The sequence below is a fragment of the Pantherophis guttatus genome, chromosome 7, assembly GCF_059756535.1.
Source record: "Pantherophis guttatus breed Tessera chromosome 7, ASM5975653v1, whole genome shotgun sequence".
Taxonomy (NCBI): Eukaryota; Metazoa; Chordata; class Lepidosauria; order Squamata; family Colubridae; genus Pantherophis; species Pantherophis guttatus.
In genome coordinates this window covers 56,991,685-57,019,307 of record NC_142069.1, presented here as the reverse complement: position 1 = coordinate 57,019,307, position 27,623 = coordinate 56,991,685, and the positions used below count along the sequence as shown (strand labels likewise).

The 27,623-nt window shown below is 38.9% G+C and overlaps 1 protein-coding gene and 1 pseudogene across 15 annotated transcripts in view; both read right to left on the bottom strand.

Annotated features, from left to right (window-relative positions):
- The window catches only part of PPHLN1 (periphilin 1), a 170,767-nt gene that overhangs the window by 18,268 nt on the left and 124,876 nt on the right, over positions 1 to 27,623 (bottom strand). For 6 of the 14 annotated variants that reach the window (XM_087873260.1, XM_087873262.1, XM_087873263.1 and 3 more), the window contains 6 exons: positions 26,189 to 26,362; positions 25,569 to 25,630; positions 22,561 to 22,763; positions 16,660 to 16,736; positions 16,196 to 16,315; positions 4,818 to 4,958 (listed from right to left, as the gene is read on the bottom strand). In XM_087873260.1, coding sequence (XP_087729386.1) covers positions 4,818 to 4,958; positions 16,196 to 16,315; positions 16,660 to 16,736; positions 22,561 to 22,763; positions 25,569 to 25,630; positions 26,189 to 26,362 — 777 coding nt within the window. Of the gene's footprint in view, positions 1 to 4,817; positions 4,959 to 16,195; positions 16,316 to 16,659; positions 16,737 to 22,521; positions 22,764 to 25,568; positions 25,631 to 26,188; positions 26,363 to 27,623 lie in introns of all 14 variants that reach the window. The other 8 variants (XM_060689041.2, XM_060689043.2, XM_060689040.2 and 5 more) reach the window with 3 other exon arrangements.
- Positions 5,907 to 10,558, bottom strand: LOC148112866 (uncharacterized; annotated as a pseudogene). Its single transcript, XR_015728818.1, has 2 exons — positions 10,355 to 10,558; positions 5,907 to 10,183 (listed from the first exon to the last, which is right to left on the bottom strand). The product of XR_015728818.1 is annotated as an uncharacterized LOC148112866 (transcript).

Below are 27,623 nucleotides of genomic sequence, written 5' to 3'. Positions count from 1 at the left end.
CCAATAATGTAATTTGTTTACAAGAGACTCATATTAGAAGTAAAGATCAAAAATACTTAATAAATGCAAGGTTAGTTATACATTTTGTTGCATCTGCTCCTGAGAAGAAGAATGGTATAGTTATATACCTAAAAAAAGACCTAATTGCCAAATTAATTGAAGCAGATGATCAAGGAAGATTTATAGCAATTGAACTTTTAATAAAAGGAGAAAAATACTTTTAATTGGAGTCTATGCACCGAACCAACAACAGGAAAATTTTTATAAGCTTTTACATTCCAAGTTACTACAATGGGACTATAAATCATGTATTTTATTGGGTGATTGGAATGGAGTTTTGGACACTAAAAAAGATAAGGAGCTCTTGCAGAACATTTCAACGCATGCCAGATTGCCAAAATCGTTTTTTGAAATAATGGAGGATATGGAACTGAGAGATATCTGGCGAGAGAGAAACCCCGAAGAAAAAGACTTTACCTTTTTTTCTGATAGACATCAATCTTTCTCCAGGATTGATTTTATATTAATTACAAATAATTTCTTTTCCAGGGTGAAGAAGACGAAGATTTGTCCAAGAGCTTTAACGGATCATAGTCCAGTTTGGATGGAATTAGAGTATGGAAGGGGATCTAAGAGGTCTTGGAGGTTAAATGAAAATCTGTTTAGATATGAGGAAAATGTAAAAGAGTGTAAAAAATTTATGAAAGAATTTTTTATTATAAATATGCATAAGGGTACACCTATGGAAATGGTTGGGATGCAAGTAAAGCATATATGAGAGGCATTTTGATATATTTGAATAATAAATATAGGGGAAAAAAGGAAGGATTTAGAAGAGGAAATCAGAAAAAAAGAACAAGCTTTGATATTGAATCCAGCAGATAAGAAAATAAAAGAGGCAATTAATTTATTGCGAGGGCAATTTAATATGTTAATGGCAGATCAGGTCGCAACTAATTTGCAATATGCTAAATATAATATTTTTTGTAATGCTAATAAACCAGGGAGGTGGTTAGCATATTTGTTAAGGAAAAAACAAAAGTCACAGACTATAGAGAAAATAGAATATAAAGGTAAAGAGGTTTATCAGCAAAATATGAGTAAAAAAGCATTTTTAGAATTTTATACGAGGTTGTATGCTGGTGATAAAATTCAAGGTACAGATATAGATAGATATTTACAGAAAGAGAATATTTCTACAATTACAAAAGAGTAAAGGGAGGGTTTAAATCAACCAATAACCATTGAGGAGATTATGTTTGCAATTAAGCAGTTGAAAGTGGGTAAAGCTCCTGGGACGGATGGCTTGACAGCTGCTTATTATAAACATTTGCAGATAGAAATGGTGGGACCACTTAAAGGATTATTTACTAATATACAATCTGGAGGAGATGTACCCCCATCTTGGAGGACAGCTTATATTTCTTTGATTCCAAAGGAGGAGCAAGACCACACCCAGCCAAAAAATTATAGGCCCATATCACTCTTAAATACAGATTACAAGATTTTTGCTAAAATATTAGCAAATAGGTTAATGCTAGTAATGCAACAAATGATTCATAATGATCAAAGTGGTTTTATAAATGGTAGACAAATGAAGAGTAATGTAAGGCAACTTGTTAACCTATTGGAGTATTTGGGGAAGAACAACCAAATCCCTGCGGTGCTGATATTTCTTGATGCAGAGAAAGCATTTGATCGATTGAATTGGCAATTTTTATGGAAAATAATAGAAAAGATGCAGTTTGGAGAACATTTCACAAAATCTATTAAGGCACTATATCAGAAACAAACAGCGCAAATAATAATTAATGGTAGTTTAATAGATACTTTTAATATAGAAAACGGAACAAGAAAAGGATGCCCTTTGTCTCCATTATTGTTTATCTTGACTTTGGAATTTTTGTTAAGTAAAATACGTGGGTCGGACAAAATAAGTGGAATTAAGATTAGGCAGTATGACTATAGATTACGAGCATTCGCAGACGACTTGGTTGTTACTTTAACCCAACCATTACAGTCGGTTGTAGGTCTAATGGATATAATTAATCAATATGGACAAGTATCTGGATTTAAAATAAATGCAGGGAAAACAAAGATAATAACTAAAAATATGACTATAAATCAAAAAGAAGAATTAGAAAGACTAACAGGATTTGAAATTGTAAAAAAAGTTAAGTATTTAGGGGTCTATATTATGACATCAAATGCGAAATTATTTAAGTATAATTATGATCCATTGTGGCAAAAAATACAGAGAGAGATGGAAAACTGGAGAAAATTACAATTAACCTTGTTAGGAAGAATAGCAGCAGTAAAAATGAATGTTTTGCCTAAGTTTTTGTTTCTTTTTCAAATGATACCAATACTTAAAAAAGATGAGAATTTGAAGATATGGCAGAAGGGTATTAATAATTTTGTTTGGGCAGGGAAGAGACCGAGAATAAAACAAAAAATAATGCAGGATATACGTGAAAGAGGAGGTCTCAAAATGCCTAACTTAAGACTATATTATGAGGCAGCTGTTTTATCAGCAATGAGTAACTGGATGAATTTAACAGAAGAAAGAATATTGAATATTGAGGGATATGATTTGGTTTACGGGTGGCATGCTTATTTATTATATGATAAGAAAGCGGACAAGACTTTTAAAAGTCATATATTAAGGAATGCTCTATTGCGTGTCTGGAAAAAGTACAAGTATAAACTAAACGAGAAGTTACCATTGTGGGCAATACCCAGACACGCGATAGAGAATATAAGTGTAGAGCAAAGGCAGGATGTGATTACATATAACGAGCTTCTTAACAAGGAAAGAGGTATACTACAATTAAAATCTTTGAATCAACTAAGAGAAGAAAGGACAATTCGAACATGGTTTCAATATGTACAGTTGCAAGCTAGATGGAGAGAAGATCAGAAAATTGGTTTTCTGCAAAATGAGGAGAACTTGGTAAAACAGATTAGAGATCAAAGTCAAATGCACATAAAAAGGTTGTTTAATGCATTGGTAGAAATAGATTCAGAAACGGAGTTAGTTAAGGACTGTATGATAAAGTGGGCACAAAATATTGAAGAACCAATAATGATGGAAACATGGGAAAAAATATGGGTTAGAAATGTGAAGTTCACGCAAGCCCAAAATTTAAGAGAGAATTTTTATAAAATGTTTTATAGATGGCATCTGGATCCTAAAAAGCTAGCCTGTATGTATCTAAGTGTGCAACCTAAGTGTTGGAGATGTGAATGTGATGATGCCACGTATTATCATATATGGTGGACATGTAAAAAAATTAAGGCATTTTGGATAAAAATATGGATTATTTAAAATATTCTCAAAAAGAAGATAAAATTTACTCCACAGTTCTTTTTGTTAGGCATAATTACAGATTGTACTGTTATAAAGACTAAGTTGATTTTAAATTTAATAACAGCAGCCAGACTCTTGGTGGCACAGTACTGGAAGAAGGAAGACTTGCCTACTATTGAAGAATGGACACTAAAAGTAAAGAATTTAGCAGAGATGGCTAAAATTTCAGCGTATTTGAAGGACCATTCAAATGAAAGATATATATTGGAATGGAGAAGATGGATTGACTATATTCAAAACAAATATCGGGCTAAAAAGTTTCAAATAGCTTATGAATGAAATCTATATTTTCTTTTTGAATATGTTTAGTTAGTTGAAAGGGAAGTTAAAGAGCAAGGGGGAGTTTGGAGACCAAAGAAAGTTAGCCTATTTTAGTTTATGTTTGTTATGCTATACCCTGTTTTTGCTCTGGGAAGTCCGGGGGGTGGGTGTTGGGGGGGAGGGGGTGGGAGGGGGAGGGAGGATGGGGGGGTGGGAGGGGGAAAATTGTTGTAATGATTGTTAAATATTTTTAAATAATAAAAAAAAATGCTGGAAATGTTACTTTCTTTTCTAAGCTGCTTTTCTCAATATGCTGTTCTTTAGACATACTGGTCATGCTGCAAAAGTTGCAGTCTCAATATATCTAAAAAGCAACATATTGGGAAAGGTTCAGAATAATCATTTTTACTAGAACCTAAAATAGATGCGAGTCCAAGCAGTTGTTGCTACAGCTTCATAAAAGGGATTAAACATACTACTCTAGATCTATATTGTTTCATTCTATAGATGACTAGCAAGAGCAGCTGCCTCCAGTCTCAGCTTTTTTTTAAACTCTTGTAAGCATGCTATGGTGTAAAAGCATAATCCTATTTCATGGGAAATTTACTCTACTTTCCCAGTAATAAATATTGAAATTAAAAACAGTATAAGATGATTTAAAGATGGAAGGTGAGATAAAAATTTAAATAGAGATGTGAAAAAATGTGTTTTGCTCTTAGCATTTACTCAATTGCACCACAAAAGTTAATAGATGTTCACAAACCGTAACACTGGAGATAGTCATCCATAATAATTATTGAATAGCATTCCAAAATATAGTCATGGCAAAGTTGCAAATTACAGTGAAAATACAACCTTATACTTCCTAAAATGAACACTTATTAGGACAGTGAAACAAGCTAACTTAACGAAACATTCCTTTATATTCTCAATCCAATGAATGTATTAATTTTGATCTGATAACAACAAAAAACAACAAATAACGAAAGCAATTAAACTCTTTTTGTAGTAAAAGAAAGTGCCAGATTTATTTTTGAAATTTAAATCATTGTAATAAATTTGCTATTAATTTCATCTTAAACTATGTTGTGTAGATCAGTTAAACCTTTTAGTCAAATTGTAAGCAAAGTTAATTTGGAGGAAAAAAAACCCTCACAAGTATTCATAAAAGCAAAGTGTGGCTTACTTGTTCAATTTCCTTTGTCTTTTGAGCAATTGCCTTTGAGCGATTAACATGATGGTTGTCTTCAAATAATTGATTGCTGTCTGTTATACTAGCACCTGTTTCTTCATGGTGTTCTATATACAATGGATCTGAGGATGTGGCCTTTAAAAATGAAGAATAATTTTATGTGGCTAAAATCCATTATATGAAATATTGTTAATTTAAATAATTGCCACTAGTTATCTGAATTCTTATATTTCAAGCAATCCTCAGAGTTCACATTAGAAAAACATGAACATTGGACTTACCTGAAGGTTCTTTTTCCTTGCGCTGTGTGAGAGTCCATTGAGTGGACTTCGGATTCGGACTTCGTGCAGAACTGGGGCTAAACAGGTGCAGAACTGGGGCTAAACTGACACCCTGAGCGAAACAGAACACAAAGAAGGGTCCCAAGAAAAAAACAAGGGAGGGTATGGACTCTCACACAGCGCAAGAAGAAAGAACCTTCAGGTAATTTCCAATGTTCATTCTCCCTTGCGCTGTTTAGAGAGTCCATTGAGTGGGATATACCCAAGCTAAATATCCCCAGGGCGGGAAGAGACAGAGGAGGTGAAACTGCCCTCCACAGGGAGGATTCGCTGAAGAACCCTGCGGCCAAAGGCTGCCTCGGTTGATGCAAACTTGTCCAACTTGTAATGATGAATGAAGGACGTCAGTGACACCCAGGTAGCTGCCCGGCAGATCTCGAGAAGAGGGGCCTGGTGGCCCAGGCCACGGTGGTGGCGGCGCTACAGGTCGAATGAGCTGTAATACGACAGGGAAGCTGTTCGTTCCGTCGCTCATCAGCCAGAGTGATGCAGACCTTGATCCAGCGGGCGATGGTGGAGGAAGAAACCTTGGATTCAAGAGAAATAGGTTGAAAGGAAACCAACAATGATTCCGATTTGTGGAAGGAAGCGGTCCTGGTTATGTACTTTTTAAGCGCTCGACGAACATGCAATTTATGTCAGCGGCGTTCGCTGTGGTGAACAGGATGGGGACAGAAATCCGGTAGTACAACCTCTTGAGTCCTGTGGAAACAGGTATTGATTTTCGGAAGAAAGGTGGGGCCAATCGTAAGACAAGGTCCGAATGGAATATGCACAGATCCTTGCAAACGGAAAAGGCTGCCAGTTCGGATACATGACGAGCCAAAGTGATAGCAACTAGGAAGGCAACCTTGAAGGTCAGGAACTTGAGACTGACAGAAGACAGGGTCTTGAAAGGTGCCTCCATTAGAACCTGTAAAACAATGCACAAGTCCTACGAAGGGTATCTATGAATAACAGGCGGTCTTAGGTTGGCCAGTCCCTGTAGGAAGCAACGAACAAGGGGATGATTGGCCAGTGACTTGTGATCCTTGCAGGAGATAACTGTCGCCAGGGCCACGACCTGCCGTCGTAGGGTATTGACCGCCAACCCCGACTTGAGGCCTGCCTGAAGAAACTCCAGGATCTGTGGAATGGTCAGTCGTGTGGGATCAATGTGCGATGAGACACACCAGCGACGAAAAACAGACCAAGTAGCGTCATAAATGCAAGTGGTGGAGCTTCTGCACGATGTGAGAAGAGTGGCTATCACCTCGTCCGAAAACTGATCTTGTTTCAGAAGCTCCCTTTCAATAGCCAAACGGCTAGCTGAAGCCACTGGGGGTCTGGATGAGCCACTGCTCCTTGATGAAGTGAAACTTGGTCCGGCAGTATCCTCCAAGGCGGAGCTATCGAGAGCTCTTTGAGGTCCACGAACCAGGTCAGCCGGGGCCAAAAGGGAGCGATCAAAATGACCTCTTTCTCCTCCAGGATCTTCCGTACAACCCTTGGAATCAATGGAATGGGAGGGAAGGCATAGAGTCGACCTGGAGGCCACTGGCAGCGAAGTGCGTTGGTGCCCTCGGCCTCTGGAGTCCAGAATCTGGAGAAGAATCGGGTCACCTGGGCATTGGTCGGAGTGGAGAACAGATCCACTAACAGTTGACCAAAAAGTTGTACAATTTGACGAAAGAGAGAGGGATCAGGCTCAGCCAGTCCGCACGAGTGTTGGAGACCCCCTGCTATGTGTTCTGCTTGTAAGGAGAGCAGGTGTCTCTCTGCCCAAAGGCCCAGCTGAGCGGCTTCGTCCATGAGGAGTCTGGAACGAGTACCGCCCTGATGATTACATGGGCTTCTGTCGTGACATTGTCCATTCGTAAGAGAACATGATGCTCCAACAGTTGATTTTGGAAATGACGAAGAGCTAGATGGCAGCCCGCAGCTCAAGCCAGTTGATGTCGTTGAGAAGATTTTTGGACGTCCAGCACCCCTGAGTGATCTGGGAGTTGAAATGCGCACCCAAACCGACCAGACTGGCATCCGTGGTGACTATAAGACGGTGTGGTTCGAGAAAGGGAGACCTCTTTTTCAGAGCAGCGGATGTCCACCAGTGGAATGACCTGAGTACTTTTGGGGGCACCCTGATCCGGGTGTTAGAGTTGCTGGTGCCCGCCTTCTGGCTTGGAAGAAGCAGCAATTGGAGTGGTCTTGAGTGCAACCTTGCTCAGGGGACAATTGACAAACATGAAATCATTTGTCCTAGTAACTGAAAGAGGAGCTCTGCGGAGCGCTCTGACTTGTTGAACCGTAAGTCTGATGTTGTGAAGTCGCTCCTGTGATAGGAAGACCAGACCTGTCACAGTATTGATGCGGGCACCCAGGTGAACCAACTCGTTGGATGGGATCAACTGACTCTTTTCCCAGTTCACTGTGAAGCCGTGTTGCTGCAGAACCGCTGTTGTGGCTCTGTTACCTGAGCCTGTGTCATCAGCAGGAGAGGACTCCGAGAGTGAAGGAGAGGAGTTGCCAAGGCCTCCCTCTCCAGGACCCTCCTCTCTGGCAATGCCTTTGGTGTCCACCGAAGGTCAAGAGATAGGCCCGGAGCCAAGCACGTCCACACAGCCATAGGTGGACAGTAATGAGGGAGATGAGTCTTGGCTGGATCCTCAGCAGTGTCGCAGAGATAAGCGCGTGCAACAGAAGAAGAAGCGTGCCAGAGATTAAGCTGAGTCACTGGACCACATCCCACAGGGTATAAAAGGGGGTGAGGTGGACATTCAGACTCTGTGACGGACAAAACTAACTACTATCAAGTCACATTGCATCTTTGGAAACAACATTATCTGCCTTGGATTTAATTACGGACTGGACTTGACAATTCTTGAACTGTGTGCATCTTGTTTATGAGTAAAGTCTTGGCAAGCAGCTACTGGGTTACTGCCAATCCTCTTATCGAAAGAATTTGTTGTCTGCCAGTTTATTTAAGCCCCGGCTGTCTGTTTGTGTGCGTTGTGTGAGACAGGGACAGAACAACCACATGGTCTGCTGAAGATCCCTCCGGGCAAGTTGAGGTGAGGAAGACTGAATCAGAATGTCGTCTAAATAACATTGTAATCTAATCGGGAAGGACTGTAAATGAGCCGCCACCACATCTAGAAGTTTAGTAAAGATGCGGGGGGCCGAAGAAAGTCCAAAAGGCATAGCCCTGTATTGATAATGGGCCTGCCCGTAACAAAATCTAAGAAACCTCCTCTGGGACAGCCTAATGGGAACATGTAGATATGCCTCCCGGAGGTCAATTGATGACAAAAAAAATCACCCAATCTAATGCCGTTCAGGATGGAGTGCAAGAGTGCATTTTAAAGCGCCTGTAACAGATATGGACGTTTAGGCGTTTCAAATCCAGAATGGCCCTGTGACCCCCCGACTTCTTCTGAACTAAAAACAAAATAGAATAAAACCTGGAGCCCTGGTGTTCTGGGGGCACCGGTTCAATAGCCCGGATGGACAGTAGGTGTTGAATCCCAGCTTCCATCGAGGCCCTCTTGGAAGGGTCAGAGGAGATGGAACATTTGGTAAATCAACGTGGGGGCGTAGAAACGAGTTCCAAGGTGACCCCCAAGGGACACCATTTGTATGGCCCATGCATCGGTGGTCGAGGAGCGCCAGATGTCTGAAAAGTAAGCGAGCCGGCCACCAATGGGGACTGGAAGGGGAGAGGTATCATTTCCTGCGATAGGGATGAAACCCAGATCCCCGAAACGGATGTCTGCCCTGAGATTGACATGTGCGGTCTCTGAAGGACTGTTGCTCCTGAGGTTTGTCGGATGTATGAGCGAACTGTCTTGCAGGAGTTGGGGCCTGGAATCTGTGTTCAGCGGAACGAAAGGACTGCCTGCGATAAGGGAAGGTAGATCTTCTGTCGTAATGTCTGGATGAGAAAGGGAGGACCTTCTTTTTGTCCCTACCTTCCACTAAAACAGGGTCCAAGGCCTCTCCGAAGAGGGACCCACCCTTGAAGGGGGCTGCTGCCAGATGCCATTTGGTCTTCATGTCTGCCTGCCAATGGCATAGCCAAAGCAGACGACGTGACGTGATATTGGAAGCCATGGCACACAAGGCGAACTTGGCAGAATTAAGGGTTGCGTCTGCCATGTATTCGGAAGTGGCGATCATCTTATTGATGTTTTGATGCAGGCGAGCATCCTCAGCAGACGCTCTAGCCTACATTTGTCGGAGCCAGATGAGGGACGTTCTGGCAAAAAAGGAAACAGCCGTGGCTGATTTAATAGCCCATGTGGAGGCCAGATGAGTCTTACGTGTAGATATCTCAGTTCGTTTGTCCTCAGTGCGAAGACCCTCTGCCGCATCGGATGGAAGGATGCTGGGGGAGGGGGGGTCAGGCTGGCCATAGGAGGATCAATTATGGGTTTTAGGACATCCTCAAATTCCTGTTCAACTGTGTACAATTTCTTGTCCAGACCGCTCGGATTTGCTATGGAACCGGGTTGTGACCATTGACGTTGAAGAGTATCCAAAAAGAGTTTTGGAGATGGAACAGTCTCCTGCTGGGTGACCCGTTCAGTAAAAAGATGTGTCACAGGGATCCGAAGTTTCCGACGATAGCGGCTGGGCAAGGCCCATGTTGGCAGTGATCTTCGTCTTGTGTAGCAAGGTCTTGAACATCTCATGGCGGAAGAGACCCGTGGAAGGGGAACTGACTGAAGAAGGATCCTCCTCATCACCTGAAAGACAGTAGTCAAAGGCCTCTTCCTCATCAAGAAATGACTGGTCACTGTGATGAGAATGAGAATGAGCAGCTGCAGGGGCTTCGTGAGTCAAATGCGAGGAGGCCCTAGAGGAATGCATCGCTGGAACCGGAGCAGAAAAAGGAGCCAAGATACTCCTTTGTGAAAGGGCAGAGTCAATGCTTCTAGCCACTGTCTGAGCAATTAGATCACACATCTCCTGAGGGATTGAAGACGACAGGCTCTCCACAGGGTGGAGCCCCGCCGCTGTAGGGGTGAACGTGGCAGAAGGCTATTCAACTGTAGATGGGGATACATCTGTCCCTTGTGCAAAAACTTCTCTCACCATTGACTGATCTTCCTGAGTCGTAGTTGCTATGTTTGGAGACCAAGAAGAGGTGTCTTGGTGAGGAGGAGCCTCAGGAGCTTAATCTGAAAGAAGTTCAAGTGGAACTGGCATAACCGTGGGAGGAAAGTGAACAATGGCCTCTGCCTGCTTTTTAGCTTTATCAAATTGCCTATTCAAAGCCATGTGTCTTCTCTGGGCATCCTTTTCTGCAGCAGCAGAAAGAGTAGCAGAGGTGGCAGAGGTTGGATTGGGTTTGGATCTGCCCTTGTGCTGAGAAGGTGATTTGGCATTCCTGATAGACCGGGTGTGGTCTGCCATTGCTTGAATGAAAGAAAGCCGTGACCAAACTCAAACAAAAGGAGAAGAGGGGTAGAGGAAGAACCTCTGTCACTGTTCAAGATACCTGAAATAAACAAGGGAGATCAGGAAAATTAATAAAATCCCAACAGTGAAATAATAGAAAAAACAATACTGATGAATGGCAGCAGAGAAAAAGAAAGAATATCAATGCTGATTCACTGAAGCTCGAAACAAAAATGGCGCCCGCTGACTAATCAGCTCTGAGGAGGAGGGAAAACATGGCGGCCATTATAAGGGAACTAACAAACAGTTCCGCACTGAGAACCGACCCAAGCAGTGAGGTGAGAAAAGCCAACAACACAGCTCCTAAAGTAAACCTCAGATCACATAAAAAAGGTTTAAATGGCTCAGGACAGACGTAACAGTCCCACAAACACCAAAAATTCAGGCCGTTAGAATTAAGGCAAGGAAATCCAGGGAAGAGCTGAGCCCCGACACCACGAGGCTATTCTCTATTCCTGCGGCGCAAGGCTGAGCAACACAGCCTCCCATGCACCCTCCGCTCACTCCTCACATAAATTTAGAAGCGCACGACATAAAGCCTGCAACCCAGCCTCTGGTTCACCCTCCAAAGCCGATAATCATTAAAATCATACAGTGCGAGGCCAACAACACAGCCTCTCATGCGCCCTCCAGTAACTCACGATCGAAACCACTGTGATATAGAAGCGATTTGAGCCGCCGCTAGCACAACCGCTCGACAGCTGCTCAGCTGCTCGGCGAAGAATCCTCCCTTCTGATTAAATTCACTCCCCAGAAGAAAAAAGTAGCAAAAAAGAGAATATTTCCCAATTAGAGAGTCCAATGGGTGGAGCTCCAAAAAAGCAAGTCTCGAAGGCTCGGACTGAGTAAGGAACTGGGGCTAAACAGGAAGAGGAGGTGTGTTTAGTCAAATTTCTTACTCAGTCTGGCCTATCGGACGAGGAATAACCCACTCAATGGACTCTCTAAACAGCACAAGGGAGAAAATCAAATTTATTCTACGAATGAAATATGTATGTATACCAGCGGTGAAATCCAGCAGATTCTGACAGGTTCTGGAGAACCGATAGCGAAAATTTTGAGTTCGGAGAACTGGCAAATACCACCTCTGGCTGGCCCCAGAGTGGGGTGGGAATGGAGATTTTGCAAAATCCTTTCCCCAGGAGTGGGGAGGGAATGGGGATTTTGCAGTATCTTTCCCCTGTCACGCCCACCAAGCCACACCATGCCCACAGAATCGGTAGTAAAAATTTTTGGATTTCACCACTGATATATACTTACATTAAACTAGATATCAAAATATATTACAAATCATTGGGTAAATAGTACATATTTCAGATCTGATGTGTTGTGATAGCAACCAGATGTATTACATTGGAAAGTTGGTCTAGTGATTAAACACCAGTCTAGAAACTGGAAGACCAGGAGTTCTAGTCCCAATTTAGCCACAAAAGTTAACTGGGTGACCTTGGACCAGTCATTCTCTCTCAGCCCAACATCTCACAGGGTTGCTCTTGTGGAGAAAACAGGAGGAAAAAGTATTAGCTATGTTTGCTGCCATTAGTTATTTATAAAAATAATAAAGATGGGATATAAATAAATAAATAAATTTTTAGATATTAATTTTTAGATATTCAGATTTTAAACATGTATAAAGCAAAGAGTACAAATTAAGTGAAATCAAATTATATTGAAGAGTACATACAGTTTTAGTAATATAGTTACTGTGGAAGAATAATGAGAACTTTGAAAAGAACATGAGGTCCATGTTTCCAGATCTTTTCAACAAAAGCTGTGCAATCCTCATTGCCTAACCTTCAAGCACATTTTTTCCTCTTTGGAGAACAGCTTTGTATTTTGGTGACAAGCTGTGATTTTTTTTTCAATCTTTCTGAGAATCAAATTTTAAATAAATACCAAAAGCCTAATCATACACTAAAGAAACATTTTACTCAGATAATTAAGCAAGATTCTTTAAGAAAAAAAAAATGATACGGGATCATTTTTGGTATGTAAGGATAAGAAGAATATCATATCTGAAAAGCTAGGCATCTGTATTAAATGGGGATGAAAATAAAAGAAAGTACATTCATCATCAAAGACATCGTGCCAACTTCTATTTCTCATTAAAACAGAGTCCAAAACAATAGGTAGCTCTTGACTACCAACCATAACTGGGATTGGAATCTGTCACAAGTCAGTCTGTTTGTAAAACAAGATATCACGTGACTGCAGCAACTTATGATGGTAATCATGATGTTTGTCATTGTAACCATTAACCAAGATCATGGGTCATGAACTGAGTGTCTACTCAAATCCAAGTCTCAGTAAGGTAAGGGACTGCTTCCAATTTTCCCATCTGCTCATCTTCCCCCACATCTGACTTTTGGCCAATCTGCACCTTCCTTGCAGGTCACCAAGCAGCCCCAGGATTGTACTGCTTGCCCAGCGGCCTTCTCTCCCAGTTCCCTGCACTAATCTTTCCCTTTTTCACCCAGCTATCAAAGCAGAAGTGGCTCATTGCCTTTGCTGTCTTCTTTTGAGACTCTTTTTGCTACCTTTGCTGCCTCCTGCTTGGACTCAACTTTTTCCACAGTTATCTTTGAGCTTGAAATGCTCTTGTAGTTGTAAGTGGGAGTGAGTTAGCAAGGATCCAAAATTCTACCACGTGGCCTGTGGTCATGTGATTGAAATCTGGGAGCTTGGAAATTTGTTTATTCTTACAAACGGTTGCAGTACCCCTTGATCGCCCCTTGCAACCTTCCCTGTTGTACTTCTCCAGAAGAGTCAATGGGGAAGCTAGCAAGAAAGGTTGAAGATTATTAGAGTAAGTCTCTTCCACTGATTCATTCTGCCCCAGCCATTCTGCACTCATGTCACACCAATCACACATAATTTTGTGCTTCCACTGTACCTCCATGCATCCCTCCCAACTCTCGCCACTTGTGAATCTTATTGCCTGCATTACCTCTTTTGCTCTCTCCCTGCCCTTCATAATAATAAACTTTATTGTCATTGTATGTGTATACACAGTATACACATACAACGAAATTTACTTAACACCCAAAGACCAGGTCCCACACACATAATCCCCAAACACACTCCCACCCACCACAATTCCCCAACCCTAAACCACCCAAACATCCACACAACAGACCAAGTAATACTGTCCAACAGCTCACTGATGGTGGCCCTTTAGTTCATTGTTGAGTGCAATTATAGCTCTGGGATAAAAACTATTCAGAAAACGTGTGGTCCGAGTTTTAATTGTTCTGTATCTTCTGCCAGAAGGCAACAGTCCAAAAAGATTGTAAGCAGGATGGGAAGAGTCTCTGAGAATGTTATGCAACTTCCTCAAACAGAGAGATTCGAAGATGTTGTCCAGGGCTGGTAGCTGGAGTCTGATAATATTCTGGGCAGTTTTAATGATTCTCTGTAGAGACTTTTTGTCCGTTACAGAGCTGCTCCCATACCATGCAAGAATGCTGTATGTCAGGACACTCTCAATGGTGCTGCGATAGTAGACAGAAGTAGATGCTGAGATAGATTTATCTTCCTGAGCATTCTCAGGAAGTACAGCCTCTTCTGTGCCTTCTTCACAAGCATGTTAGCATTCATAGTCCATGAGAGGTCCTCCGAGATATAAGTGCCCAGAAATTTAAAACTACCCACCCTCTCCACCTCCTCACCATTTATGTACAGTGGTAGATATATATCTCTCTTCCTCCTGAAGTCAATTATAAGTTCTTTAGTTTTTGTGGTGTTAAGTGTGAGATTATTTTCATTACACCACAATGTCAGCCCTTGTACTTCCTTCCTGTAAGCAGACTCATTGTTCTTATTAATGAGCCCCACCACTGTTGTGTCATCCGCAAATTTAATAATTGTGTTGGTGTTATACAGTGGGGTGCAATCATGCGTGTACAAGGAATAAAGGAAAGGGCTTAGCACACAACCCTGGGGGGCTCCTGTGCTTAGTATCAGAGTAGAGGAATGATGAGATCCCATCCTTACTGACTGTGGCCTACCTGTCAGAAATTCCTTATCCACAAACAAATCCTCTGATTTATACCCAAATTGGACATTTTAAAAAACAACCTGTTGGGTAAAATGGTGTTAAAGGCAGAGCTATAATCCACAAATAACAGCCTTGCATATGTCCCCTGTTGTTCCAAGTGATTCAATACAGTATGGACAACAAGAGACATAGCATCATCAGTTGATCTATTACTCCTATATGCAAATTGGTATGGGTCCGAAGTAGATGGAAGACTAACCTTAATATAGTTCAACACCAGCCTCTCAAAACATTTCATGACAACAGATGTTAAAGCTACTGGTGTATAATCATTAAGGGATACCACTACTGTCTGTTTAGGGACTGGCACTATTTTTTTTTTTTTTAATTTGATTTATATGCCGCCCTTCTCCGGAGACTCAGGGCGGCTTACAATGCATTAAGTAATAGCCTTCATACTTTTGTATATTTATACAAAGTCAGTTTATTGCCCCCACAAACTGGGTCCTCATTTAACCTACCTTAGAAAGGATGGAAGGCTGAGTCAACCTTGAGCCTTGGCGAGATTCGAACCCTGCAGTAATTGCAGGCAGCTGTGTTAATAACAGGGTGCTTTAAACCACTGTAGTACCAAGGCTCCTATAATAGATGACTTCAGGCAGGTAGGGATAGAGCACTGCGACAGGGATAGATTGAAAATATCGGTGAACACTTCAGCTAGCTCTGCAGCGCAGTCCCTGACAACTCGTCCCAGAATTCCATCAGGCCCAACTGCCTTCCGGATATTAATATTCTGGAAAGTGCGTCTCACATCAGAGATCTGCAGTAGAGGTGGTTGTCTATTTATGGTAGATGTTAATGGTGCACTATCAGTGGTAAATGCTGGAATGATGGTCGTTCCTGTGTCCACCTCAAAACGGCTGAAGAATTGATTTAGCTGCTCAGCCAAAGAGTCACTACTCCCAGGCAAACTATTTTTATTGCTTTGTCCTGTGATTTGTCGCAGACCTTGCCATACCCGACCAGAGTCTGAGTTCTCAAAAAAATGTTCAATCTTTTGTTCATTGTGCCTTTCTTACACTTGCACACACCCTCTTGTTCCCTTCCATATTCAGCGGCAGCCACTTACCTGCCTAATGGCCTGGTGGGGAACCTTTTTGTTAGGTTCCCCACCAATTTTGGTTGTGGGAAGCTGGCAGGAATTTGCCTCACATAATTGTGAGATTTGATTAATAATGGCATTCGGAAGTGCAAGGACTGCCATTGCTAAGTAATTACATTTTATGACATTGTTTAGCCAATAGAAATTGTAGTCCCAATTGCCATTGTAAGTTAAATACTACCTATATATATTAAACAAATCTGCATGGTTGGTTAACCTGGAAAATATTATATTATCCAATTGACTTAAAAACTAGGACTTTCAAATCTGCTATCCGGGTTGTGTGGAAATAGAAGATTGTTGTTCAGCTCATATATGACAGTTTATCTCAGTACAGGTAGTACAAGAATTAACTGATTACTGATACCACTATAATTGAGTGAATGAAATAAATGACCATGTACAAATGTTTATTAGTGTTATTTTTACTCACGTCATACTCTGAAATTTCAGGTACAGTGCTTGCCTCTACTTTCTCTGTCTTTTCAGCTGCCCATCGGCTTGCAGCCTCTGCAAGCTCCTTTTCCGATAATCTGCTGCTTTTGACCAAAGTCTGATGAAAAAAAATCCCAACGTGTAAATGAAGTTGTATTAAATAGGATAGAAACATTTTAGTGAACGGTTTAAGAATCCTGCAGTAGACTCAAATGTATTACTGCAGCAAAAGCTATGTACCGAATAAAGAATGTTAACATTTTTCCAGCAGAACTCTCAACAATAAATCTTCTGCAGAAAACTGAGAAACTTTCCAAAATAAACTAAGGACACAGGTGTACCAAAACAGAGAGGAGACTAACTGAAAACCCCATTGCACTCTAGCTTAATGTAACACTTTAAAATATATGCACAAAAATCAAAATTTTTACTGCTAAAGATTTAGAACAATTTAGAACTTACTTTTGCAGGTGACAGTGCTGTAGCTCCTGAAGGAGATACATCTCCTGAAGTCTTCAAACTCTGAGTTGAAGATCTCTCTTTATGTAGAGAGAATATAAAAATATGAGCAGAAAAACATTTTAGCCTGTAGTACTAAGTCTATGGTTAGACTGAAAATATGTTATGAAACAACTATGATTGTGTGCATTGATTATGGATTAGAGTAGTGGTTTTTAAAACATTTTGGTCTGAGCAGCTCTTTAACATTCTTAAAAATGATTGAGGTTCATCTTTTAAGTGACTGACAATGTGTTTACATGGGTTATATCTATCAATATCTGCTGCATTAGAAATTAAAAAATTTTAAATGTTAAAAATATTTGACTTTGTGGACCCCTTGAAAGGTTTTGGGGATAACCAGATTCCCCAAACCACACTTTGGGAACCACTGGGTTAGACCAATATTTTTCAACCTATAGTATGCATACCAGTGGTATGATGCATAAATAAAAGGGTTTTTATTTTTTTATTTTCCTAGTATAATTACTAGGAAATTGGAATTTTCCTGATAATTAAGATTTGTTTCCCTTTCACTTTGTGACCAGCATGAAGTTTGATATATTGGGCACTGATATACTGCATCCACTGAACAGCTTGAAGAACCTCTGCCTTTTCACTGAAATTTAAAGAGTACAATAATCTAGAACAGGGGTGTCAAACTGGCAACCTGCGGGCCAGATGAGTCACTCGCAGGCCACACCCATCCCAACTCCGCAAAAAAGCATTGTGAAACGTCCCGTGATGGCAACGTGATGCTGCGAGTTTGACACCCGTTATCTAGACTGAAGAAGCATTGCCCACACAAAGTCAGATGTTTTGCTGAAGGGGATTCTTTGCAGACTATTTCCCTAATTTTCCCAAATTTTTATCTTCACTTTACTAGATGTGTGCATGTTTTTTCTTTGCTGCTTTGTGAAAAAAAAAAAAGAGAAAAGATTGTTTTCTCTCAGCACTACCAGGTTCCTTCTCTTCATATTTCCCTCAAGTATATATCTCACAGAACATATCATGATTTACCTTATATGTTATTCCTTTCATTGAACTGCTTTGGACTTTTACCAATTTGCACACAACTAAAATAAACAAAAGCTTTCCTCCAAAGCAGCAAAAAGAAATAAGAAGTCATGGGTAGATCAAGACAATCAGTAATTTTTCTTCTCTATATTGCTGGCCTAGTTTTAGAATGCTTACACCTAATCCTTTTTCATCCTCCACTCACTGGCTATACATAGCGTTTTGCCCTTTTTCTACTTTGCAACTAAAAGCAAGAAGCTAGAACAAGCTTTGGTGAGTCATACAGTAGTTGTTTGGCCCACTATTTTACTCACATTTTGATTCTTAGCTTATGGATAGAAATGGGAGAGAAGGGATACATATTTAAACATTAATTATAACAGAATACTTTTAACAAAGCTGTTAGAATTCTCAATTTGAAACATACAGCAATGATTTTTAGCTATGGTAGGTATATTGTTTAACAATTTAGATGGAATATAAGGTATGTGACTGAATTTATAAAGATTTAGATATAACCATGATGAAGAATAAAATATAAAGTTCAGAGTTCTTCTCAGAAAAAGTTAGGAAAGGATGTTTGTAGTATGGTGGGACCCATGTTCCTGACATGAGTCAGTTGTGGGGCATTCTATTCAGAGAAATATTATTTTGGGGAAAGGAATGGAATATACTGTCCATCTACAGGAGGGGAATATATAATTTAAAAAAAATCTGTTAACCTAGAACACTTACTTTTAAAAGGATATTTATAATCTTCCTGAATTAACCATTAGCCAATTAGGTTGCAATTATATACAATTATGCAACACATTATTAAGTGTAGTAATTATGTACAAACTCAATTCAAATAAAGCTGTCACAAAGTTCTAATGTATCTTTGCTTTGAGAGTCATATTATTTCACTGCTTATCTTTAGTATTTTTCTAAATAAAATCAAGTGACAACATTGTATTACTTCTAGGAACAATTTCACTGCAGATCATCATGTTCACATAATTCTTATTATATTCCTAACTCAAGACAGGTTCATTATGCAGAGACTGCTTCCTAGATATCTAGGGACAGAACTACTGCTCAAGGGATGTTACACTTGTGTGTAACATCCTTTAAGTCAGCGGTTCTCAACCTGGGGGGTCGCGACTCCCTTGGGGGTCAAACGGCCATTTCATAGGGGTCGCCAAAGCCCTCTCTCACGCCCCCACACCTTCACTCACCCTCACCCTCTGCCTCTGTTGGATCGCCATTCGCTTACCCGGCCCACTCCCAATCTATGCTGCCTCCTGAGTCCCAGCTGATGGCTAGAGGGAAAAAAACTGTTTAAATTCTTGCCACGGGGCTTCAAAGGGCCGCCCTATAGCTGATCAGTGTTAAAAGAAAAGAAATGAGTAGACCTGTGCCTGCAAAAATAGAAAAAACAGCCCCTTTCAGCTTCAGCATAGGTCAATTACCATAAGTTGATTTGATCAGCCTCCCGACTCTCAGCTGTTTTGCGGAGGGCTCTGTTGCTAGCTAGCTGCAAAGAGGTAAATTGCTGGAGCAGATTTTTTCCCCCCTAGCTATGCTGAAAAAGCGAAACTGAAAGTAAAGCAGGGTCTTTGCTGCAATGTGACAAAATGAGGCAGAGAGAGATTTCTTTTTCTTTTTCCTCACCAAAAAAGGTAGGTGCAAAACTGCAAACAATGGGAAATTTAGGGCAAAAGAGGAGGTTCAAGATTTTAAAACACAAAAGAAAAAAAGCTCTATTTAACTAGGGAATTGTAATAATTGAGATACTATTAATTGTATATTGTGTTGAAAGCAGAAATGGTTAAGTTGTGGTTTGGAGGAATATATTTATTTATTTATTATTATATTTCTATACCGCCTTTCTCCCGTAGGACTCAAGGCGGTGTACAGTCAAGAAAAATATAGATACACAAACATCATAAAATTGCTAATTAAAATTATTATTATAACATAGTTGCAGGGGCGACATTATAATATAATTTTAATTATATTTAAATGGTACTTTAAATTATTGTATTTTATCCCGATTTTATTTTAGATCGTATTTTATTCTAATTGTATTTTAATTGCGAGTTACTCCAATCTTACTTAATTTGTTTTACCAAACCTTTGTAATGATTTGTCTTTGTAATTCTGCACTTGATATGGCCCAAAGGGCTAATCAATAAATAAAATTGAAAATTTAATATAACATAGTTTGGCCCAATTAAATAGAACCTAAAATTAGATAACATTTTAAAAACATTCATATGTTCATATGTTTAGCCCCACCTGTTGGAACATCAGGGTTTTGAGGACACGGCGGAAAGCACGGAGATCAGGGATATTTCGTATCTCAGGGGGCACTTCATTCCAAAGGGTTGGAGCCCTCAGAGAGAAGGCCCTCCCCCTGGGAGTCGCCAGTCGGCATAATTTGACTGACGGTACCCTGAGTAGTCCCTCCCTGTGAGAACGAACTGGTCGGTGGGAGGCTATTGGTGGCAAAAGATGGTCTCGTAGGTACCCAGGTCCTAAGCCATGGAGCGCTTTAAAGGTGATAACTAACACCTTGAATATGGGGGAAATTATCTGGTTTATTATTATTGGTAAATATAATTAACTGATTTGTAAGAAATTGGATTGCATGGAAATAATTGGAATATTCATGTTCATATTGATTAATATACAAAAAAGATAGTTATATAACTAATTGATTTATATTAAACTGTTGAATTTGTATTAAAGAACTGTAATATTACATAATTAACCAATGTGAGGATGGATATAAAAATAGATGACAATGGGAAGGGGTATAATATAGAATAGAAGGGAAAAATTGAATTTGATTAAGATTAGAGATGAGGATGAAGGGTAATATTGTTTTTTTAGAAAAATAGATGAGGAATAAATATGGCAAAAAGGAAATATAGAAATTGTAAATTTAATTGAAATGACTAAACACTGTTTAAATTTGTGAACCGGCCAAATACTCTGTTCAAAGAAAATACATTGTATGTTTGTATGTGTGTTTCTAATTATTGCTATTTATTCATATTTGTTCTCTTTTATTCTTCAAAGTTTAACAATTCATTCTTTATCTTAATATTTTTATATTTGTTTGGGTTTGGCTTTCTTCCCTTTCATCTTTTTTATTGTACAGCAATCTTTCTCCTCAAACCTACCACCTCTCTCTTTTCTTTCTTTCTTACTTTCTCTTCCCCCCCTCTTCTTCTCCTCCCTACTTCCTCTTCCTTTCTCCTTCTCCTCCTCTCTTCCTCCCTCTCTTACCCTCACTCCTACTCTAATTTCCCTTCCCTTCCTTCATCCCTCTCTATTGCTGTATCCTTTTATGCATATGGACTACTCAGAGGGCTGAAAAAGTTATTTTTGACTGGTCCTTGCACTTTTGACCAGTCCTCGAACTTACGACTGTCCTCACATTTTACGTTTTTGCCCTATCTTATCACCATGGTGAAGAGAAGCAGTTGTGAAATGAGTGACATGGTTGTTAAGAATGCTGCACGGGCATAAATGTGAGGATGGTCATAAGTATGAGGACCAGTCAACAGTGTGAGGACCTGTCAAAAATGACTTTTTTCAGCCCTCTGAGTAGTTCCTATACACATAGCCATGGCCACCCGGTCACATGACCAGCTAGCCATGTCCACCCAGTCACATGACCTCCAAGCCACGCCCACAAAATAAGCCACACCCACAGAACCGGTAGTAAAAAAAATTAGAACCCACCCTTGGTTGGGGGTCACCACAACATGAGGAACTGTATTAAAGGGTCGCGGCATTAGGAAGGTTGAGAACCACTGCTTTAAGTGGAAAATTATTTTCATCAATTAATGTTTCCTTCTGTTTTCCCAGCATCATCTTCTTCATTATCCAGATGACTTTCCCCATTTTCTTGGAAGTAGTTTTGGAGACCAAGAAATGGCAGGGATAAAGAAGAATGTGTAAATGGAAAGCATTTTGGAAAGATGATCGAAGGCCTGGAGACTAAATCATATGGAGAACAGCTGCAGGTTTTGGGTCTGGCTAGTCTAAAGAAAAGAAGAATTAGGGGTGACATGATAGCAGTATTTCAGTATTTGAAAGGCTGCCACAAAGAAGAGGAGGGTCTAATTATTCTCCAAAGCACCAGAAGGCAGGACAAGAAATAATGGTTGGAAACTAAACAAAGAGAGAAGCAACCTGGAATTAAGGAGAAACTTCCTAATAGTGAGGACAATTAACAAGTAGAACAGCTTGCCTGGAGGTTTTTAAGAAGAGACTGGACAGTCACTTTCTGAGATGGTATAGGTTCCCCTACTTTAGCAGGGGACTGGACTAGAAGACTTCCAAGGTCTCTTCCATCTCTATTCTATTCTATTCTATTCTATTCTATTCTATTCTATTCTATTCTATTCTATTCTATTCTATTCTAGGTCTTATTAACAAAGATATAATATAAAAAATTCTCAATGAAATGAGAATTCACAATAAAATATTACATACCAATAAAATGTGTGTACTGAAATGATGTATGGATAAGATAAATAATAAAACCACTTGCTTTTCCTTTCCTTCCCACTCCCTTTGTGTCTTTTCCTGACTGCCTTGCGTCCTTTAAGATTAAAGTGTTTTCTTGTTTGTTTGCTCATTACGATGCAAAATTGCTACTTGAAATATTATTTCACTTGAGAAAATGTAAATCTACATGGTGCCAAGGATTGAATTTTTCCGGTTTTGAGTACTGTAGCTTTTGTTTGCAAGGATAGCCATTCCAGCTCATGGCTTTGGGTTTTCTTTTTTGAATGGTTAATCCTACATTACCTTGTAGGGAAATATTTCTTTTATGTAAAGATGACATACTTCTGCTATGCTGGGACTGATGGAAGGTGTAGGCTTTGCTTCTATCAGGTGAATAACTTCTGCTGCTGACACTGGAGCCAGATCTGCTGTGAGGAGATTCTCTCCGGCCAATTGGTGATTCTCTGAAGTAAGGGGAATCCCTTTTATGTGGGGAGCGATCTCTTGCATACTGAGGATATACAGGTTTCCGTCGTGTGCCATCTCTTTAAAAATCATTGCAATAAACAAATAAAAACATTCATTTATTCAGCAAGAGCGCCAAGTAAAGACCAATCTTTTTCTGAATCTTTCCTTAGACAAGGTTCTCAATTCTCTAACTGACAAGGAAGAAATACAATGAAAATCAGGATTTTTAAAATAATAATAAAAAAAGACTTAATCACTCAAGCAGGAAAAAAAAATTATCAACAAAGTGTATAATGGATTGGTAATGGAGGCAAGTTCAAATTTTGAGCAGTCTCAAAAATAAGTATTGTTCCTTTGCTAGGAATCTGGAATATTTTTAAATATATTTTTTACATTTTAAAATATTTTTCCATTAAGAAAAAAAGACTTCATACATATTTATGACTGAAAATCTTTTTTAAATTTCTTGGATTGTAGTAACAATTGTCTAAACCCATTTACTAAACAATAAGAAACAGAACATTTCCCGATGCAGCTCTATGTTTTTATCAATCATTATGTTTTACCCTTATGGAAATCATTGTTCAGGGAAAAAATATGACTTTCCTTTGTTTCACACTATTTCATACTTTTATATAATGACCAATTTAAGTCCAATGAAAACAAAATTTTACTCACTAGAAAACTAAATAGCCAAAGTTAACATTGCATCTGGCCATTAAATCAAAGCACAATATACTAAGGAAAATATCTAAGGATAATAAACAAAACTTCGAACTGTAGAGATACTTATAAAGTTAATAAGTGTGCAAACCCACACTAAGTAGATCCAGATTAGAGCTGTCCATTACAACTAGGAAATAGGTGAATGGGTACTTTTCAATGTATTAAAGAGTTCTCACCTCTTCTCTAGGCTTTTACAACCATTTTATTACATGCAATAAAAAGGAACTATTTAAAGCAACCTGAAACCCAAGTTATTTAATGCTTATTTCTGTCTCTTTCAAGTATATGTTGTAAAGTGCATGACCTCCAGAAAATAACACAAATTCAGCCACTGAATTAAAGGTAAATAGGGGAAAAACGACCTCTAGTGTACACTAGAGGCTCTTCAGCATTGAAACAAACATAATTTGCATGAAGTTTTTTCCAAGGTTGTAGCTAACAATAAAACAATCACAGTACTGGCATCAACTTAGCAAGATAGACCCTGAAAGTAATATAACCAAATACTATAATATCTAGAAATTCAATAGAAGAGGTTTCTGTAACAACCAAAGAAGTAGAAATCTGCAAATGTAGAGTATAATTCAACATCAACCAAACAAATAGTCTGGGGCTTCCAGGGAAACTGAAGACAGCTCTATGAGAGTGGAAGCAATGATCACAACAATAAGAGAAGACAGTTTGGAACTCCTCTCCAGATCAAGGAGAGGACAAGGATCACTCATAAGTTTGTTTCATAGAGTCTGCCCACAAATACTGATCTCCAGCGGGTTTGAGAGCTCTGGGAACCATTTGTCTAAGCCATGGTTGAGCATCTTCAGATAGCAGATTCACCTGTTTCCTCTCTTAACTTCTTTAGGAGTTGCTTATTACTGATTTTCTGGATTTTAAGAATCTTCTCAAAGACAGGTTCACTCAAGCCAAGAAAGTTTTTTTCTATTCTGGATAAAATAAGTTTAATTAAAATTTAAGGATTAAAAAGAAAAATTTTTTTTGGAAAACAACAAAAGGCAATTGAAGGTTGATTTTGGAAACTGAAAAGTAACTTAAAAGTCTGAATGGATCCCTTAGGGCAGAAATAACTGCAATTAAACATTTCCAATAACTATGGATCAGATCTGCACACTGGCTTGGAGGAATTTTATCCCATCACTCCTTACAAAACAGAATGAGCTCTTACATTTATTGTAGTATTTTAACACCACTCTATGTCCTATGTTATTAGATGGTGCAATGGTCATTAAAAATAAAATCAATCACACTAAAATAATAAATAATATCACATCAAAAGCATAAGCACTATAGCAAATTAAAAAGAATACAGGTAGTTCCCACTTAATGAGTCTAAGCAGGACCAGAATTTCCTTTGCTAAGCGATGTGGTTGTAAAGTGATTGCATTGCTTAGTGACGGCAATCCTGGCAGTCCCTGGTTGCCATAGTTAAGCAAGTCATTAATGACCTTGTTATCACAAGTCATTAAACAAGGACTGTGTGATTGTGACTTCTGAATTCCTGTTGGCTTCCTTATTGACTTTGCTGTGAAAAACTGGCAGGGAAGGTCAGAAATTGTGATCATGTAACATGCGGACAATGTGATAGTTTTAATTCCAGACTTGTTAAGTGTACAGATTGTGATCATGTGACTGCAGGGGTACTGTGATGGTCATATCTTCAAGGATTGCTCATAATTACCACTCATTCAGCACTGTCATAAGTTCAAACAGCCACTGAACGAGAGCCCATTAAGTGAGGAATATCCATATTCCAAAATGTATACTTTCACTGCATCATGTCAACATTACATTGCTTTAAATTTTGTATGTTTTGGTATCTTACTTAATACTGAAATTAAACCAGTAAGCAAACATATTTTTCAAATTTAAAAGACTGAGATATTTGCTTCTTTCAAATCATGTAAAATACCATCTATGCTTTGCTATTTCTTTCAAATGAAATCCTGACAAATGGTTGTCAGGATTCATTAGCCCGCTTTTTTGGCAACCATCTGTCACTGAAGACATCAATTTACTGGATTCTCCCTGGTGCCTATAGACAAATCTCAGAGCACCAGTTAATTTAAATGTACACAAACTATGTTTCCATTTTTTATTCTAGAGACTTCAGAACTTTATGTAGCTAAATTGAAAAACAATACCTATAATCAGGTGGCCGACTATCAGAATGGTCTTCTCTTGACCATCTATATCCTGGATCATCCTACAATAGAATATATCAAAAAAATTTAGTTTCAAGAAGCTAATAGTAATAAGATACTGTGTAACACCATTGAACATTTTTTAAATAATTTCTTCCAAAATTGATTAAAAGAAATTTAACATGCCACTAAAATGTATTTAATGTATTTTAAAGGGAAAAAGAACTATCCATTGAACAAATATTAAATGCAAAAATAAGAGGCTGATTTATCATATTGCTGTACAAGAAATAATCAATATATCATTAAAACAGACTGGTGATTGCTATGCATCCAACATTGTTATTTGCCTTCAAACAATATTTGTGAATGAATTCTCTTCCTCTTCTGAAACTCAATGCTCCTTCTCATGTTTTCTTCAGAGAGATGGAAGCTTTAAGCATTAATCTTCAAGCTTTCAAAAGCACAGTTGCTTTAGTACAGTATATTCATAGAGTTACAGTATAAAGTTTAAATATCCAAATTATTTTTAAGTGCTATTAATGTAACACAGAGCTGTACCTAACAATTATAGAACATTTAGCTTCCAGCCACATATTCATCAGAAAAGGAAAACTCACGATTCTATGTGGTAGTCCACTTCTTCGTTCGTGGGGAAAACCTCGACCTTCACCATAGTCTCTATAGCCTACATGAGCATGGCCATATTCATATCTACTATAGCTTCCTTCACCAGGTCTTTCTGGAAGTGGTAGTTTCTTGGATGCAAAACTGACTACTCGATGGTAGTCATCCTAAAATTATATACAATACCAATCATTAAAAATTATAAATAATAAAAATAATCTCAAAGATTAATATGGATATTGAAGTTTTAATAAAGCCAGTAAATACATTAGAAATCAAGATACAATCTTGCTTTAGTTCATGCCTCTTGTTAAAAAGCAGATGAAATATCCTGAATTTAACAAGATTGAAAATGTGTATTTAACTGAACAATAATTATACTAGGCTCATAAAAAAAATGAACAAATACTTGAACTAATTGTTTTTCTACAAGTTTAGTATCAACTATCGTATTATAAAATCTTTACCATTATTTGAAAATTATTTAGAAAATTTTAAATTACCTAGCTGTAACTGTTTAGAACTAAATAGGATTAAAAAAAATAATAGCATATATGGGAAAAATAATAGCACAGAAAACAAAAAATCTTTTTCTCTGCAAAACAACCATTGCTTTTGGCATCATCCTGAATAAATAGGCTTTCTAATGGAATACAAAAAATGGTGGTACAAATTTGAGACTGCACCCTGAGCTATCCAATGAAATAAAAAAATCTGCATTTGAAAAGAGAAAACAATTAGTTTATGCAGTTAAAAAAATCAAACCAAAAATAAAGTACAGGCCTGGGCTTTTAACAATTACCTCCCTATTTTATCTCTCCCATGCCAGATTTTTAGGGAACCTGTATTTGCCCAGTTTAGGCATACCTACATTTACACTGGTAAAACAGGTTACAGTGTGCAGTAGTATTTTGAGACAGCTGGAAACAGTGCCTTGGAGAAAGGAAGCTTGTTGTTTTTTTTTAAAAAAAAATCAAAGCAAAGCAAAAAAAGCCAAACTCAGCTCATCTACATTAGAATCCAATAAATAAACCATGGATAGGAAAGAGACACCAATTAATAATTTTTTGGTAAGGACAATTAGGTCAGTTTGGTCTAGTGTTTAAGGCAGCGTTCAAGTCCCGCCTTAGCCATTAAAGCCAACTGGGTGATTTTGGGCCAGTCACTCTCAGACCAATCCACCTCACAGGGTTGTTATTATGGGGAAAATAGGAAGGTGTGTGTTGGATATGTCCGCTGCCTTAAGTTATTTGTAATAATAAAGGCGGGATACAAATAAACAATTACCACAGTGGATGAAGAGAAGCAAAGTGAGCAAGGCCACATCATGATCATGGGTGGAGTTAGGATTTCTGTTCCTTCTCAATTTTTAAAAGAAACGTTTGTGTATGCGTAAGAAGCGGTGGGAGAGGGGGATGCTATACTGAT